Source organism: Sinocyclocheilus grahami, unplaced genomic scaffold (assembly GCF_001515645.1).
Source record: "Sinocyclocheilus grahami isolate Dianchi unplaced genomic scaffold, SAMN03320097.WGS_v1.1 scaffold69.1, whole genome shotgun sequence".
In the NCBI taxonomy this organism is placed as follows: Eukaryota; Metazoa; Chordata; class Actinopteri; order Cypriniformes; family Cyprinidae; genus Sinocyclocheilus; species Sinocyclocheilus grahami.
The window spans coordinates 1309418-1322966 of record NW_015505248.1 but is presented as its reverse complement, the minus strand read 5'-3'; the positions used below and the strand labels follow the sequence as shown (position 1 = coordinate 1322966).

General features: G+C 36.7%; 1 protein-coding gene across 1 annotated transcript in view; it reads right to left on the bottom strand.

Moving 5' to 3' along the window:
• Nucleotides 1–13549, bottom strand: part of LOC107585356 (regulating synaptic membrane exocytosis protein 1-like) — a 72638-nt gene that overhangs the window by 11697 nt on the left and 47392 nt on the right. The window contains exons 5-9 of the mRNA XM_016272359.1: nt 7855–8156; nt 5886–6700; nt 2684–2724; nt 1769–1879; nt 1463–1562 (exon numbers count right to left, since the gene is read on the bottom strand). Coding sequence (XP_016127845.1) covers nt 1463–1562; nt 1769–1879; nt 2684–2724; nt 5886–6700; nt 7855–8156 — 1369 coding nt within the window. The remainder of the gene's footprint in view (nt 1–1462; nt 1563–1768; nt 1880–2683; nt 2725–5885; nt 6701–7854; nt 8157–13549) is intronic.

The following is a 13549-nucleotide window of genomic DNA, read 5'->3' as shown; positions in this document are numbered from 1 at the left end:
TTTAATGTTTTATAAAGAAGTCTCTTCTGCTCACCAAGCCTGCATTTATTTGATCCAAAGTACAGCAAAAACAGTAATGTTGTGAAATATGTTTTACTATTTAAAATAACTGCTTTCTATTTGAATATATTTTAAAATGATTGCTGTGATCAAAGCTGAATTTTCAGCATCATTACTCTAGTCTTCAGTGTCACGTGATCCTTCAGAAATCATTCTAATATACTGATTTGCTGCTCAAGAAACATTTTTTAGTTATTATTATTATTGTTAATGTTTTTTGAGCAGTAAATCAGAATATCAGAATGATTTCTGAAAGATAGTGTGACTGGAGTAATGATGCATAAATTACATTTTAAAATATATTCAAATAGAAAACAGTTATTTGAAATAGCCTAGTAAAAATATGTAAAAATTTTACTGTTTTGCTGTACTTTGGATCAAATAAATACAGGCTTGGTGAACAGAAGAGACTTCTTTAAAAAACATTAAAAAAAACTTTTGACTGCTAGTGTATATTCAACTTAAAAAATGTTTTTACATAATATCACATAATAAGGCAGAATAGTTTCAATACTGTACATTTTCAAAATATCTGAGGACTAAATGCATTATTAAATTAAATTCAGTTAAGACTGTCAATTAAGTGTGCAAATTTAGCAGTAGAGTAATTTACGAAGTAATTTAAGCTTGAAATATAACCATGTTTTCACAACAGAATGCAGACAATATGCAAACAATACACTGACTTCTAAACTTTTGTGGTCTATGTTTACTCATTTGTCACAATAATGAATCATCTTCATTTGGGGTCTTTTGTTTACAAATACTGGTATATGCCAGTAGTTCTCAATCTGACTCCAAGGCCCCCCATTGCCCACAACATTATTCAAGGGCTCCTAATTTCTGAACAGAAGAAAATAACTTTCAGGTTTTTCACTCTTTTTAAACAAAGCCTTTACATGACTCTTCCAGTCATTTGCGATTTCCTGGGTAAGGATTTTTACAAATATCTTTACTCACAATTTCTACCTGATCAAATATTTTAGAGCTTGGCAGATGTACACAATGTATATTATTTATAAAAAATATTCAAGGTGTTTTAAGATTTTATTAATTTACATGACTGAATTTAAATCAGTTTTAAAATTCTCATATATCCATATTTTCCAAGACTTTCAAAGAAAACAAAGATAAGTTAAGGGTGATTTATATATACACACACACACACACACGTTTTTTTTATCTTTGATTTTAACTTAATTTAATGCTTGTTTTATCTCACTTTAAATCATTTGAATTCATCTTGAGGCCACCTTAGAAGTTTGCTAGTGGGTAATATAGGCATCCATATTATGATTAATTTGCTAAATCAGTGTATGAGGTAATTTATTTGATTACACTGTTTAATCAATTAACAGTCCTAGTTTTTTAAGTAACAAACTGCGAGAGGTTCTGGACTCACCGGCCCGCAGATGACCCACCACATCAGCTATACTTCCTTTCTTGACTTTAGTGATGAAGGCCCCAAGTCTCCCACTTTCTGTAATCTTCCCTCCGACCACCTGTACAAATCATTTAAAGATGGGTAAAGTCTACAGAGAATTCATAAATGCCACAAAACCTATTGTGCATATCCATTGTTTTTTTGTTTTTGTTTTTTCCTTTTTTCGTACATGGCCCATGACATGGTGTAGTTGTAGACTTCATAACAGTCAGGAGAGGAACTTGTGTTTATACAGTATGTTTATGCGAGTTGCTTTCCCCTTACCTTTAGCCCTAGCAGAGACCCAGCCTCTTTTGGCATGGCTGTTCGCTTGCTCAAAGTGATTCGGCCAATTAAATGATCACCTTCCTTGGAGGGCTGCCATGTAACCGGATGCTAAAGAGAACAAGGCAGAGATTAATCCCATCAGAGAAAGTACCATCCCATTACATCTAACCCTTACCTCACCTTCACACGCATGCGCATTCACACACACAGACACAACCAGGGTTATTATAACTAACAGAAACTAAAATTAAAACCATAAAAACCATGTTCATTTAGTTTCACTTGATGTAATAAACAAACTAAAACTGAAATAAAAATGTATAAAAACTATATAGATATATATAAAAAAAGCACAGCACAACAAAAAATTACTAAAACTAAAAGGAAAAAAAAAACTCATTCAAAATATTAAAAAAAACTATAATATTATTTTAATTATATTAAAAATCACTGTACATAATTCATGAGTGTTCTCTGTCACTTTAAAGTTATAAAAACAAAGCTTAAATTCTTAATTTAAAATTAAGAAGTTTAATTAAGCAAAGCTTAATTCACCTTCCTGATCATACTGTAAATGATTGCAAAAGAAAATGTTATTCTAAAGAAGTCATTCTAATACTTTTTCAGAAAGTTAATTTTCTACTTCTGTCACTCAAGACCGAACAAATGCTATGCTATGCATAACTTCATGCATTTCCTAGGAATTAAACCCATGACCTTGGCAATGTTAGTGCTTTGATGTTTGAGCTACAGTGACATATGCAACAAATACATTCCAATTGATTTACAATTGATAGTTCTGCCATACATTTTCTTCTCAAAAAATATCACATCCTGGAAGTAAAATAGTCGGTAAACATCAATTCATGTTGAATTTTAAATGATTATAGTACAAAGTGGGAAAAGACTTACATGCCACGCAGTGGGGTCCAGTGGACAGCACTCCCAGTCCCCTAAAACACACACACACACACACACACATGTTCATAGAGTTATACTATACATATGTTGACTATGTGAGCTGCCACCTTACACTAGCCAAAGTCCATCTCTAAACCTGCTCTGTTTATGCTTAATGAATATCTGAGCCCCAAAAGGGCATCTGCAGCCAAGATCTCATGCTGAAATATGTTCTGCTTTGACCCACCTGCAGAGCAAGACGGAGAACTGGGATTGTGTTTGTTAATTTGTGCTTAAGAGCTACATTTAGTCCCCAGACAGGGGAAGCAATGCTGACACCAAAGCTGAATATACACTCCCACACAGACACACACTGGCACAAAGGGACAGTCTCAGCCCTTTCTGTGACGTTGGCCTTCTATTTACTGTTGGCATGTTATATGGATGAGTGCCTTGTGCATACGGGTTTCTGGACTGTTTTCCGGTTATTTTTGAGCACCTGGGGTATTGAGCATGACGCACAGAGGGTGAGGAGTGCTCAAATTGTCATCCGAAAAACAAAAATAGATTAAAAAAAATAATTGTTGCTATAGACAACAGATTTGAATTACTTTTAGTCAGCTCTTAAAATGTTCAATTAAAAGTAGGGCGATTCATCTGCAATTTTGAACGTGATAGTGCATAGCTTGTCAGCGAACTACGGCTCTGTGTATTAAATGCTGTGTATTAATTGAAAGCAGGTGATGGAGATTTCACAGAACCGGCTTTACTGCCGAGATGCGCATGACAATCGCATGCAATTTATCGTGCAGCCCTAATTAAAAGTGTAATGTACTTTCAGTTGGCCAGTTGCTTTTATATGGACAAATTTTCAATAAATACTGTAAGTTGTATTTGCTAAGAGAAGAATCACTTTTATTATTGCTGATACTTTTTTTAACCTTGTGAATTATGAAGCTGACAAAAAAAACACTCAGATCACCTTAGCACACAGACACACATTTATATAGATTAATATATATATATATATATATATATATATATATATATACACACACACACACACACAAATATTGGTTATTTTACAACATGACTCATCCAAACAAATTTCAGGATCAAAAGCTATGATTTTATAAAGTAGCTTCAGTTAGTGAGGCATCTGATTTATATAAGGTTCAGGGGTTCAAAATAAGAGAGAGAGAGAAAAAAAGAAACCTTGAGACCTGGATAGCTTACTTACAAGTATGTCAGGGAATCTTCATAGGTTAGTTTTTTTAAGGAAGGCACTAACCCAGTTCTGAGCAGGGTTGTCCTATAAAAAGTTACTCTAAATAAAAATGTTAAACTCTGGAAAGCAACAAAATTCAACTATCACTCCTGAAAGTTTTAACAGCTAAAAAATACAGCCCAGAAAAACATTTTCAGCACAAAACAATGAGCAACTTACAAAAGCAACATGCATAAATCATAATCAAATGACATGAAGTAAAATTAAGCAGAAGAGGTCTGCATGAAGTAATATTAAGTAGCTGTCTAAAGGTATAAATATTTAATATATTGCTTGTTGCATGGTGAATTGGTCCCCTGTGAGGGCTTTTATCTAAGCTTTGTACTTCTCATTCACATGACCTCCAAAATATAGTGCTTAGCAAATAAATATTTCATTAGTACATAGTTTCACGTTGCAACATTCAGTATGTATTGTTACACAATTATATTATTCTACCAAAGAGTGACAGATAGGTGCTTCCTCAACTATAGGCACTTATACGATGCTTGCTCTTCAGTAGAAACAGAAACATTTTAATTAAAATAAAAAACAAAATCAAGAAATCAAGAAATCAAATATATCAACCTCTGATAGATTAAACGGCACACAGTTAAACATTTTTTACCCACTTCTGTACAACTGAAAAATAACAGTTTTTTTTTAGTTCAAAGTGCAAATTATACATCCATTCTTTGGGAATTAATAACAGAACCAATATATTAACTTTAAATAGCAAAAGTATGAGGTGTCAACTTGAATTGTTCAGTTCCTATTCTTTAGAAGAAAGAGTTGATTCTCTTACCTGTTGTTTCTGTTGAACCTGATGAAATGTTGCACAGATAAGAGCAAGCTTGTGTTCTGCTTAACCTCTTCTCAGTCTCCTGTTCTCCTATTTTAAGTCTCTCATTCCTTCTCCAATAGTCTGTCTTTCCTAGTCACCCCACAATGTTTACATTTCACCCCTGGCTTGTGTTAATACACTGACCTTTTAAGTCTGTGTTCAGTCAGTTTGCCACGCTAACAGCCCAGTGTAACCTCCTCTCCTTCACAACCCAAACATCAACCAGTCAAAGCCAGTGAAAAAGTATTCAGCGCATACCATCTCCTTTATAAGTATCCACTGTAGATACACTGTAAAATACTGTTTTTAAGACTTGGATATGTAATTTATTAGTATGTAAATTAGATATTCAGCCTTTTACACACAAAAAAGAAAAAAAAAACAAGATTTTCACTTTCACTTAATAAAACAAATAAATAATCTATCTATCTATCTATCTATTATTATTTTATGTTTTTTAATTCACTATACCGTTCCGAAGTTTGGGGTCAGTGAGACTTTTTTTTTTATATAAATTCATTTATTCAGCAAAGATGCATTAAATTGATCAAAGTGTCAGTAAAATCATTTATAAAAGATTTCTATTTAAAATAAATGCTGTTCTTTTGAACAGTCTATTTACCAAAGAATCTTTAAAAAAATGTATTTTTGCAAAACTATTTCCACACAGCTATTGTCAACATTGAGCACCAAATCAGCATTGTCGAATGATTTCTGATCCTAAACTTTTGAACAGTTGTGTATATATAAAATGTCAAAAAAAAAAAATTTTCAGTATGTTTTATAAAGTATATCTTCTCCTGTACCTCCTGCTGTACATTTATGGGCGATCAGTGTTGAAAACAATGATGAAAATTGTTGAAAAACCATTTGCACACAAAGCAAATGAAAAGCCTTGCAGCATTTAAAAGAAGTTATGCAACCTCTTGATAGTCACCGCTAATCGATTTGCGTGTTGCAAAAATTACTAAATTCATTAATCAAACCAAATATTACATTCATATTGGTGATGGTTTCCTTTTCTGAATCATGGAGGTCTGTGTTTATGCAAACCCATGATTAAATGTATCAATTATACAAAAGCAGGTATCTATCTGACCCACCTCTCTCGCTGACGCTCTCAATCTCCACATCTTCACAACTGGTGTATTCTGGTGTCGAACCGGCCTCTTCCTCCGAGCTGCTGACAGACATCTGCCTCTTGTTTCCGCCCCGTTTGCTCTTGTAGGGGCGGGGCGGGGGTGGTCGTAGAGACTCCGATTGGTCAGAGCTGAGCGAATCATTGCGCAGCATGCTCTCAGCTTTTTGTCGTGTCGATTTGCGCAGCAGCGCAGCCGAGCTGGGGTCCAAATGGCTCGGCTGCAACTTCCTGTCCCATTCCTGAGGCTCCCTGAGCTCAGGTGGGCCTGCAGGCATGGCAGGGCCCACCCTGAACCCCGGAGCAGGCGGCTGTGGGGTGTGGTTTGTTTTAGGAGGAGGACCCTGCACAATAGGCGCACCCTGCAAACCTTTACCCCCCGCGGTCCTTTCTGGGGCGTAGGCCTGCTGCTGGCCCTCCAGCGAGGCCTGCCGCCCATCTGCCCATCTCCGTGCACCTCTGTTGTCCTGCACTATCTCCCCCGCTTCCCTCGCCTTAGGGTGCATACGTCCATCAGGCTCTGCCGGCTGGAGTTTGGCCAGATGATGTGGAGTATTTGGATTAGTCCTGCACTGTTCCCTGGGTGGTTTCTGCTCCCCCTCAGTCCTCCTGGTCTCAGGACTGTCGTGCTCCTGAGAGCGAGTCTTCATCAGTCTTCGACTTTCTCTCCGATTTTCTCCGGTATCTCGCTCTTCAGAGTGGATTTTGGATAGGCCTCGCCGCCTCTCACCTCTTGGCCCTAGCTTGCCATTCTGATCAGAGGCTGCTGGTGGCTTCTTTCTAGAGGTCAAATAATCACACAGCATCAAAAAGAGACATTCTTGCGTACAGTCTTACACCTTGTTTGTCTAGATTGTCTGCCCATATTGAAAAGGACTGGATGTTGTTTTAATGAGACATCACAATGCATCAAATAGAAACCAAATGAGCGACACAATGTCCTGATGCTCCTTGTTTGTCATGAAAAGACTCAGCTGAGCTGGTCTGCATGTTTGAGCTGGTTTAATCTGGTACTCAAGCCTGGCCAAACTGGTCTTCAGTCCGTCTAGCTGGGGTCCCTGCCTGGCTAAACTGGTGTTTAGCTGGTTTAGTTGGCCAGCTAAAGAGTGCCCAAACTCTATCTGAAATCAGCCAAAAGACATGCCTAACAAGGCTAAGACAAACCAAGACCAACAAACCAGCACGGCATCGCTTCTAACATATTTGGCTGTTTAGACATGTAAATTATATAATACATATTATAATACAATCTAAGGTTCTTAATTGGCATCCATGGAACCTTACAAGGTTCTTTTTAGTGGAAAAAGATTCTTTAGATTATTTAAATGTTCTTCACACTAAGGAAAATAATGGTCCATTTAAGAATTGGTCACTGAAAGGTTCTTTGGGGAACCAAAAATGGTTCTTCTATGACATCGCTGAGAAAGCCAGTTTGAAACCTTTATTTTTAAGAGTGTACTATATACAAATAAAATGTGTCATCCAAAGCTATTAGGCAATTGACTTAAATGTAATACAACAATATATCTTAACTGCAAAAAATTAAGTTGCAATTATCTTCCCTATTTTATCAGAATGAAACAGCTACTCAAACAAGAAAAAAATGTAGGGTGGGACTTGATTTTGTCCATCAGGAATTGATTGAATCGTTGGGTTGTCGTTGTCTGCTAATTGCTGTGATCTCATTTGAGTGGCAGGTTGCTGGAGGGTTTATTGTACTGTCCACACACTACTTTACTAGTTACTTGAAAAAAGTAATCTGATTACGTAACTCGCGTTACTTGTAATGCGTTACGAATTGTCAGTTCTGACTTCATGGAGACTTTTAAGCTCATTTTTGTATGCTATAACCTTTAAAAATTATTATGGAAAAAAGGTTTCTTTACTAGAACATTCTAGATTTTGTATTGAGAGAGAGAGAGGCTTAAGTGTACCTTCCTTGTGGAGGCTCACTGCATGAGCGTGATGACGGCGTGTCGGCTGGCCCTGTGGAGGGGCCTTTTCTGGGGTCGGTTGGGGCAGGTGACTGGGAGTCATGGGCAGTGGAAACTGAGGAGTCGAGAGGGTTCTGAGACCTAGAGCACACCTTCTTTTCCCCAATGGGATCTCCACACATGGTCGGTTCACTCACTGCTGACCCCAGCTCTCCAGGCTTGGGCCCTTGGCTGGGAAACCACTCTCCTGATTTAGTGAGCATATCCTGTTGCCTTCGGCACTGGTTACATACCCACATTACCTGGGGTAGAAGAAATATCATATTTCAAATTTAAATTTTCACTAACCTTGTGAAAGTGAAGTGTGTAATTAATGTAAATTTAAACAGAATTACAAAAATAATGAATCCAAAACTGCCTTACTTAGGTTTACTTATGGTTTATATTTCTACTAAACTGGTATATGAGAAAGTGTTTTGACACAGAAAAAAAATTACACACTTCCAATATGTAACATTTCAAATCTAACAAGAAGAACAAAGGCAGATGAAATAAGGATGGCACATTCCATGCATTTCATGATTCTAAGTCAATGACAAGGGACAAGTTGTGTCCATGATAAAGAAAAAGAAAAAAAAACTAATAGATAGGACAAAAAGTTTGCATGTATATGTAAAATACTGCACATGTGATACCAAAAGTTCACGTAAAACATGTCTTCCCTGACTACAAGGCTACAGATGAAAGGGTTCTTCATCATGTGGTGACCAAAAATAAAAGCTGAGGCGTCAAAAAAAGAGCTAATCTGGCAGAGGCACTGAAACCCTGCGATACGTGACTCAGGTCTGACAGACAAATGGCAGCCCGCTATAAGGGATAATGTAGGCAAGAGGAGGTGTGAACTGAAAAAATGAGACAGAAAGGAAACTGTTGTGCTAGCAGGGATAAATGTAAAGACAATGAATATAAGGTAGTAATGTTAGCTGACAGAAGGTGGGTGTTGTTGAAACAAGAGGTTGAGACTTGAAACTGCGAGGTCCGTGGGATGAAATCACATGCCCACAGAGCAAAGGCATTGACCGTAGTCACTGTGGGAAGATTTGCAGGAACTGTGGGGAAAAAGCATGGAGGGTCGGGCCGTGCTACACGCAAACATTAGCAGCGCTATCCATCACCCTCCTCCACACACACAGAAAGCCTGCCTGCTGATTGCTTTAGCAAGAGGATCAGGAGCGAGGAACACAAAAGATATTGGCACATTCCAAATTTTTTCTCCTTTTTTTCCCACTTCCCTCCTCCAGATTGCTTTTGATTAAAAGCTTGGGAGGTTGAGCGCGAGAGTGAGCGAGGGAGAGGGAGAGACACACATCAACACGTCTATATTTATCCAGGCAGCCGCCCAGCACCACTGGGGATATGTTAAAAAATTCCCCAGCGCACTGCATAACTTTACTCAGTGAAAACTACCATTGATCCTGCGGATGCAAGGCCAAACAAGTGATCTTACACAGCGCAAACACACACGCACGCATTTAACGCAAACATATACACACACGTAAGCTTACGCACACACGCAGCCTTCTGCTGCTGATGTCCTTGCCAGACAAACACGCTCTGTGGTTATAGTTGGAAAACGAAATGTTCAAATGTGCCACCTGCTACCATAACTCCTGTCCTAGTTTCCGTTTCTTTTTCTTTCTTCTTTCACTTTCTGTCACTCAACTAACTTATTTAATAATTCTAAACTTTAAATCAAAATGAACATGCTTTGGATGTACTGCAGTCATAAACTAAACAAATCAACAGTACTTTTCCAAAATTTTATTACCATAAATATTTTTGAAAAGTAACAGGTAACATTCACACACAGTAAGAAGCAGCCTACATGTTCTCATCTATGACAACTGTGACAGAACGAGGGAAATAAATCTCTCATCTCATGCGATTCACACACTCAGTCGTCTTCATCGAGACCTATCATCACTCTGTATCAGTGTCAGAAATGAACTCTTTCAACAAAGAGCAATATCTGCCCACTGGAATTGATTTTCTAGTGCATTTTTACCTTCATATGCATGGACATACCCCTTACACCCCCCTCTCTGTGGTCTATCATCACAGCATATTTTGGCTTCGAAAGTTTATTTCACATTAAGTGTTTAGCTTCATTTTATTTTATTTTTTTGTCTTCATTAAAATACTTTATAATAGCTACACATTCAAAAACACACACCCCTAAACAGTGAGAATTTAATATTATTTATACACACTGAAAAAAAGCTTCTGCTTTTCTGAATTTAACTCAGAAGATGCTAGTAAATTTCACAAATAATTACACAGAAATCATAAGTAACATTAAATTAAAGATACAATTCTTAGCTTTTTTCAAGTAAATCTTAAACAATTTTTTCAGTTTACTATTAGAGCATTAATTCATATTTTGAATTGTTTTAAATTATTTTGCAATTTAATTAGATTTTCTGTTCTCATTTTAATTTTAGTTTTATTCATTTTGTTATGTGTTAAGTTTTCATTATGTTAATATGTTAAGTTTATACACATGTATATAAAGTACATATATATAGCTTTAATTTAATTTTAGTTTTAGTACTATAAGTACTTCAGTTTTAGTAGTTTTAGTACTTTAAATTATTTCAGTTAACCGCCAAGGCAGCATTTCTAATTTTCATTTAAGTTTTTTTAAGTTAAAGTTTTACATGTAATAATTATATTTTATTGTATTTCGAAATACATTTTTAGTTTTAGTTAATAATAACAATTAATCTGAAACAACAAATACAAATGACATCTATGGGTATGTACAGTCTGCAGAGGCACCACAATAAATTCATAAATTAAAAATATTACAATCTAACAACAAAGACAGAAAACCAAGGAATTTGCAGCGGGGTATTTTTGCCATATATTTGCACTGGGGCACTTTTTTGTCTCTGTTGGTGGCATTTTTTACTCAAGGCCCTGGTTAATTTCTGACCTAGCTCTATACACCTGACAAATTATACATTATTTCTTATATACACCTGGCTAATTATACTTAATTTTAATGTGAAAAACAAACAAAAACACATGCACAATGATTACGGGGAAGACAGAAAGTCTCCAGTGATCATACTGTAGGAGTGGTGTTGATACAGAAGTAGAAGTGGTGTGTACAGGGCAGCGAGGGGCAGCTCTCTTACAATGAAAACGCATTATGCTGTGATTGAACAGGGCTGGCTGACCTCCAAACTAATCTAAAGTAAATCAGCAGCAGAATCCCCAGCTGTCAGGCACAGACCCCGACCCTCCCCACACGGATTACAACACTCAAATACCAGCCGCCTCTCCTCCACCAACCCACAACACTGTACCGCACTGCTTCCTCTCACATAACAGATCACTTATGGACAACAAGACAGGAGGAGGCAGCTGCTTTAATCAAGACAAACTACATTTAGATGATTTGTTTGTGCGCACATAAGGTAAAATTGTACTACTGGATTAATAATACACAGCTTTACAATATTATAGAATGTAATAATTTAGCAATTGCTTCATAATTCAACAAACTCCCAAGTTTTCCCAAGAAACAGTCCTTGCAAGAACCATAAGAGCATGAGACAGTTGTGGTAAGCCAGAAGATTCAGAATCTGAGTATAGCAATACGGTGGTAGGTTCACTGGGAGGGGTGACCCCTTAAAATTGATGCTAGACATTGAAAAGGTCATATCTTGGGGAATCGAAATTTTCTGGACTGACATATAAGACAGTGTACTATGAAAACATACTGCAACTTTCAAAACTTCCAATCCTTCCAACTTCCTATCCAAAAAGATCATTTATTGGAACTATGTTAGTTGCTAATATAACTCATTCCATATGTCCATAACTTATTAATATCAGACATATGAATACATTTAAACACATAATCACACACTTTTAGACATTAACAAGGAACATAAACATTTTATATGATATGATAGCGTTCGCTCTTTGAAAACTAGGGAGCATTGGACAAACCATTTAATTAGTATACTTCAGCATACACACACATCGCTAGACAGGTAATGAACACATCTAGTTAACATTTATGATTAATATTCGGCCAAAATGTTGTAAGAACATGTAACAGAATGATGTGTTTAAAGAGAATAAAAATAATCTCAAAAAGAGAATGGTCCTGCCTGTTGTTGATTAATTCCAGCAATGACGTTCTACTATATTGTCCGTTGACGTTGTACGTAATCATGTCACCGGAAACTGAGTAATCACTGTCCCAGTGTGCAGTGAGCCAGGGAACTTACCAGTGACCGAATTAGTGTACACGATATACTGATTCACGAGCCCAGGAGCTAGGGAGCTGATTGAGACACACCCCATGATATTATAGTACATGTTTTGCCAGTGCTTGTTTTGTATTTTTCCATCTATTATTTTTTTTCAACAACCGGATCTTGATGGTTGTTGCATTAGTGATGGAACGTGTTCAACTTTTTTTTAAAAGTCTATAAAAATAGGGCCCAACGTACTCTATTATTATGAATGATTAATATGTTTCCCCTGTATTTTGAATCACGCAACTGCATTGTGTTGTGTTTTACAGTCAAAGGAAATGTCCGTAAACTCAACAGATAATCTCCTGGCAGAAATTTGCTGGTAATTTTTCTGTACTTTTTTTTCTTACAGTACAGATTTTTCACTGATATCTGGCAGGCTAATGTTTTCTTTTCTAATCAGACAGATGAAGATGTGGAAATGGCTTTCCAGTTTGTTATACAACACTCAGAGGAAGAGTCTTTGGCATTCATGAAATGCAAACAATGGCTATAAGCTCAATAATATTAAAAACATTCCCAGGGGTCTGTGAGAGAAGGACAGAAAGTGTAAAGGAGCAGAGAAGACCAAAGCCACGAGAGGGTCAGTCTCACCCTTGCAGGAAACTCATCAAACTCCTGCAGGTCCAGTGATGGGCTAATTATCAAGCTAATTAACATCTGCTAATGATCAGTAAAGGCCCTGGTGCCTGTGAGCCACTCTGTCCAAAACACACATAAACTCTCTCTGTCCAGCATCTCTTGCTCTCAGCTTCAGATCAAACAATAACAACTGCTTCAGCCAAATCTGTTAAAATCAACTTCAAATTGATCACCTGTCTAAAAAAAAGGACAAGGAAGGATGGGTGTAACACTCTGTTGAAACAGGAAAATCTGCTATAGCATCCTCTCTCTCACCCCCTCCATTGTCATTCTTCAAGAATCAGAGTGAAAACAGCTAGAGAAACGCATTTTCCCAGGGTGTTAATTTTTTTAGATTATATTATATTATTTATTATATTAATAAAGATAGAACCCTTCAAAGCTATCAGAATCATCAATGATTTGAATTCAGGTGTTACTGTGAAATGGTTTCCTTTTAAGCACCTGGATATTTCATTGCACTGTAATGGCTATTTCAAACAAACCAAAATAAAGTGAACATCAATATATATATATATAAACTAGACAATAAAGCTGGCACAGTCTACTAAATATCTAAGTTAACCATCTTAGAAGCAAAGGTTGGAGGATTTTGAAAGTGGGCACAAGTTGAAACTTTTTTTTCTCCCATCTGCATGTATGTGTGCTTTATGTGTGGGCATGTGTTATCCAATACAAGCGTGTCCTGGATTACACTAAAGCACTCGTCCCTCTCCACC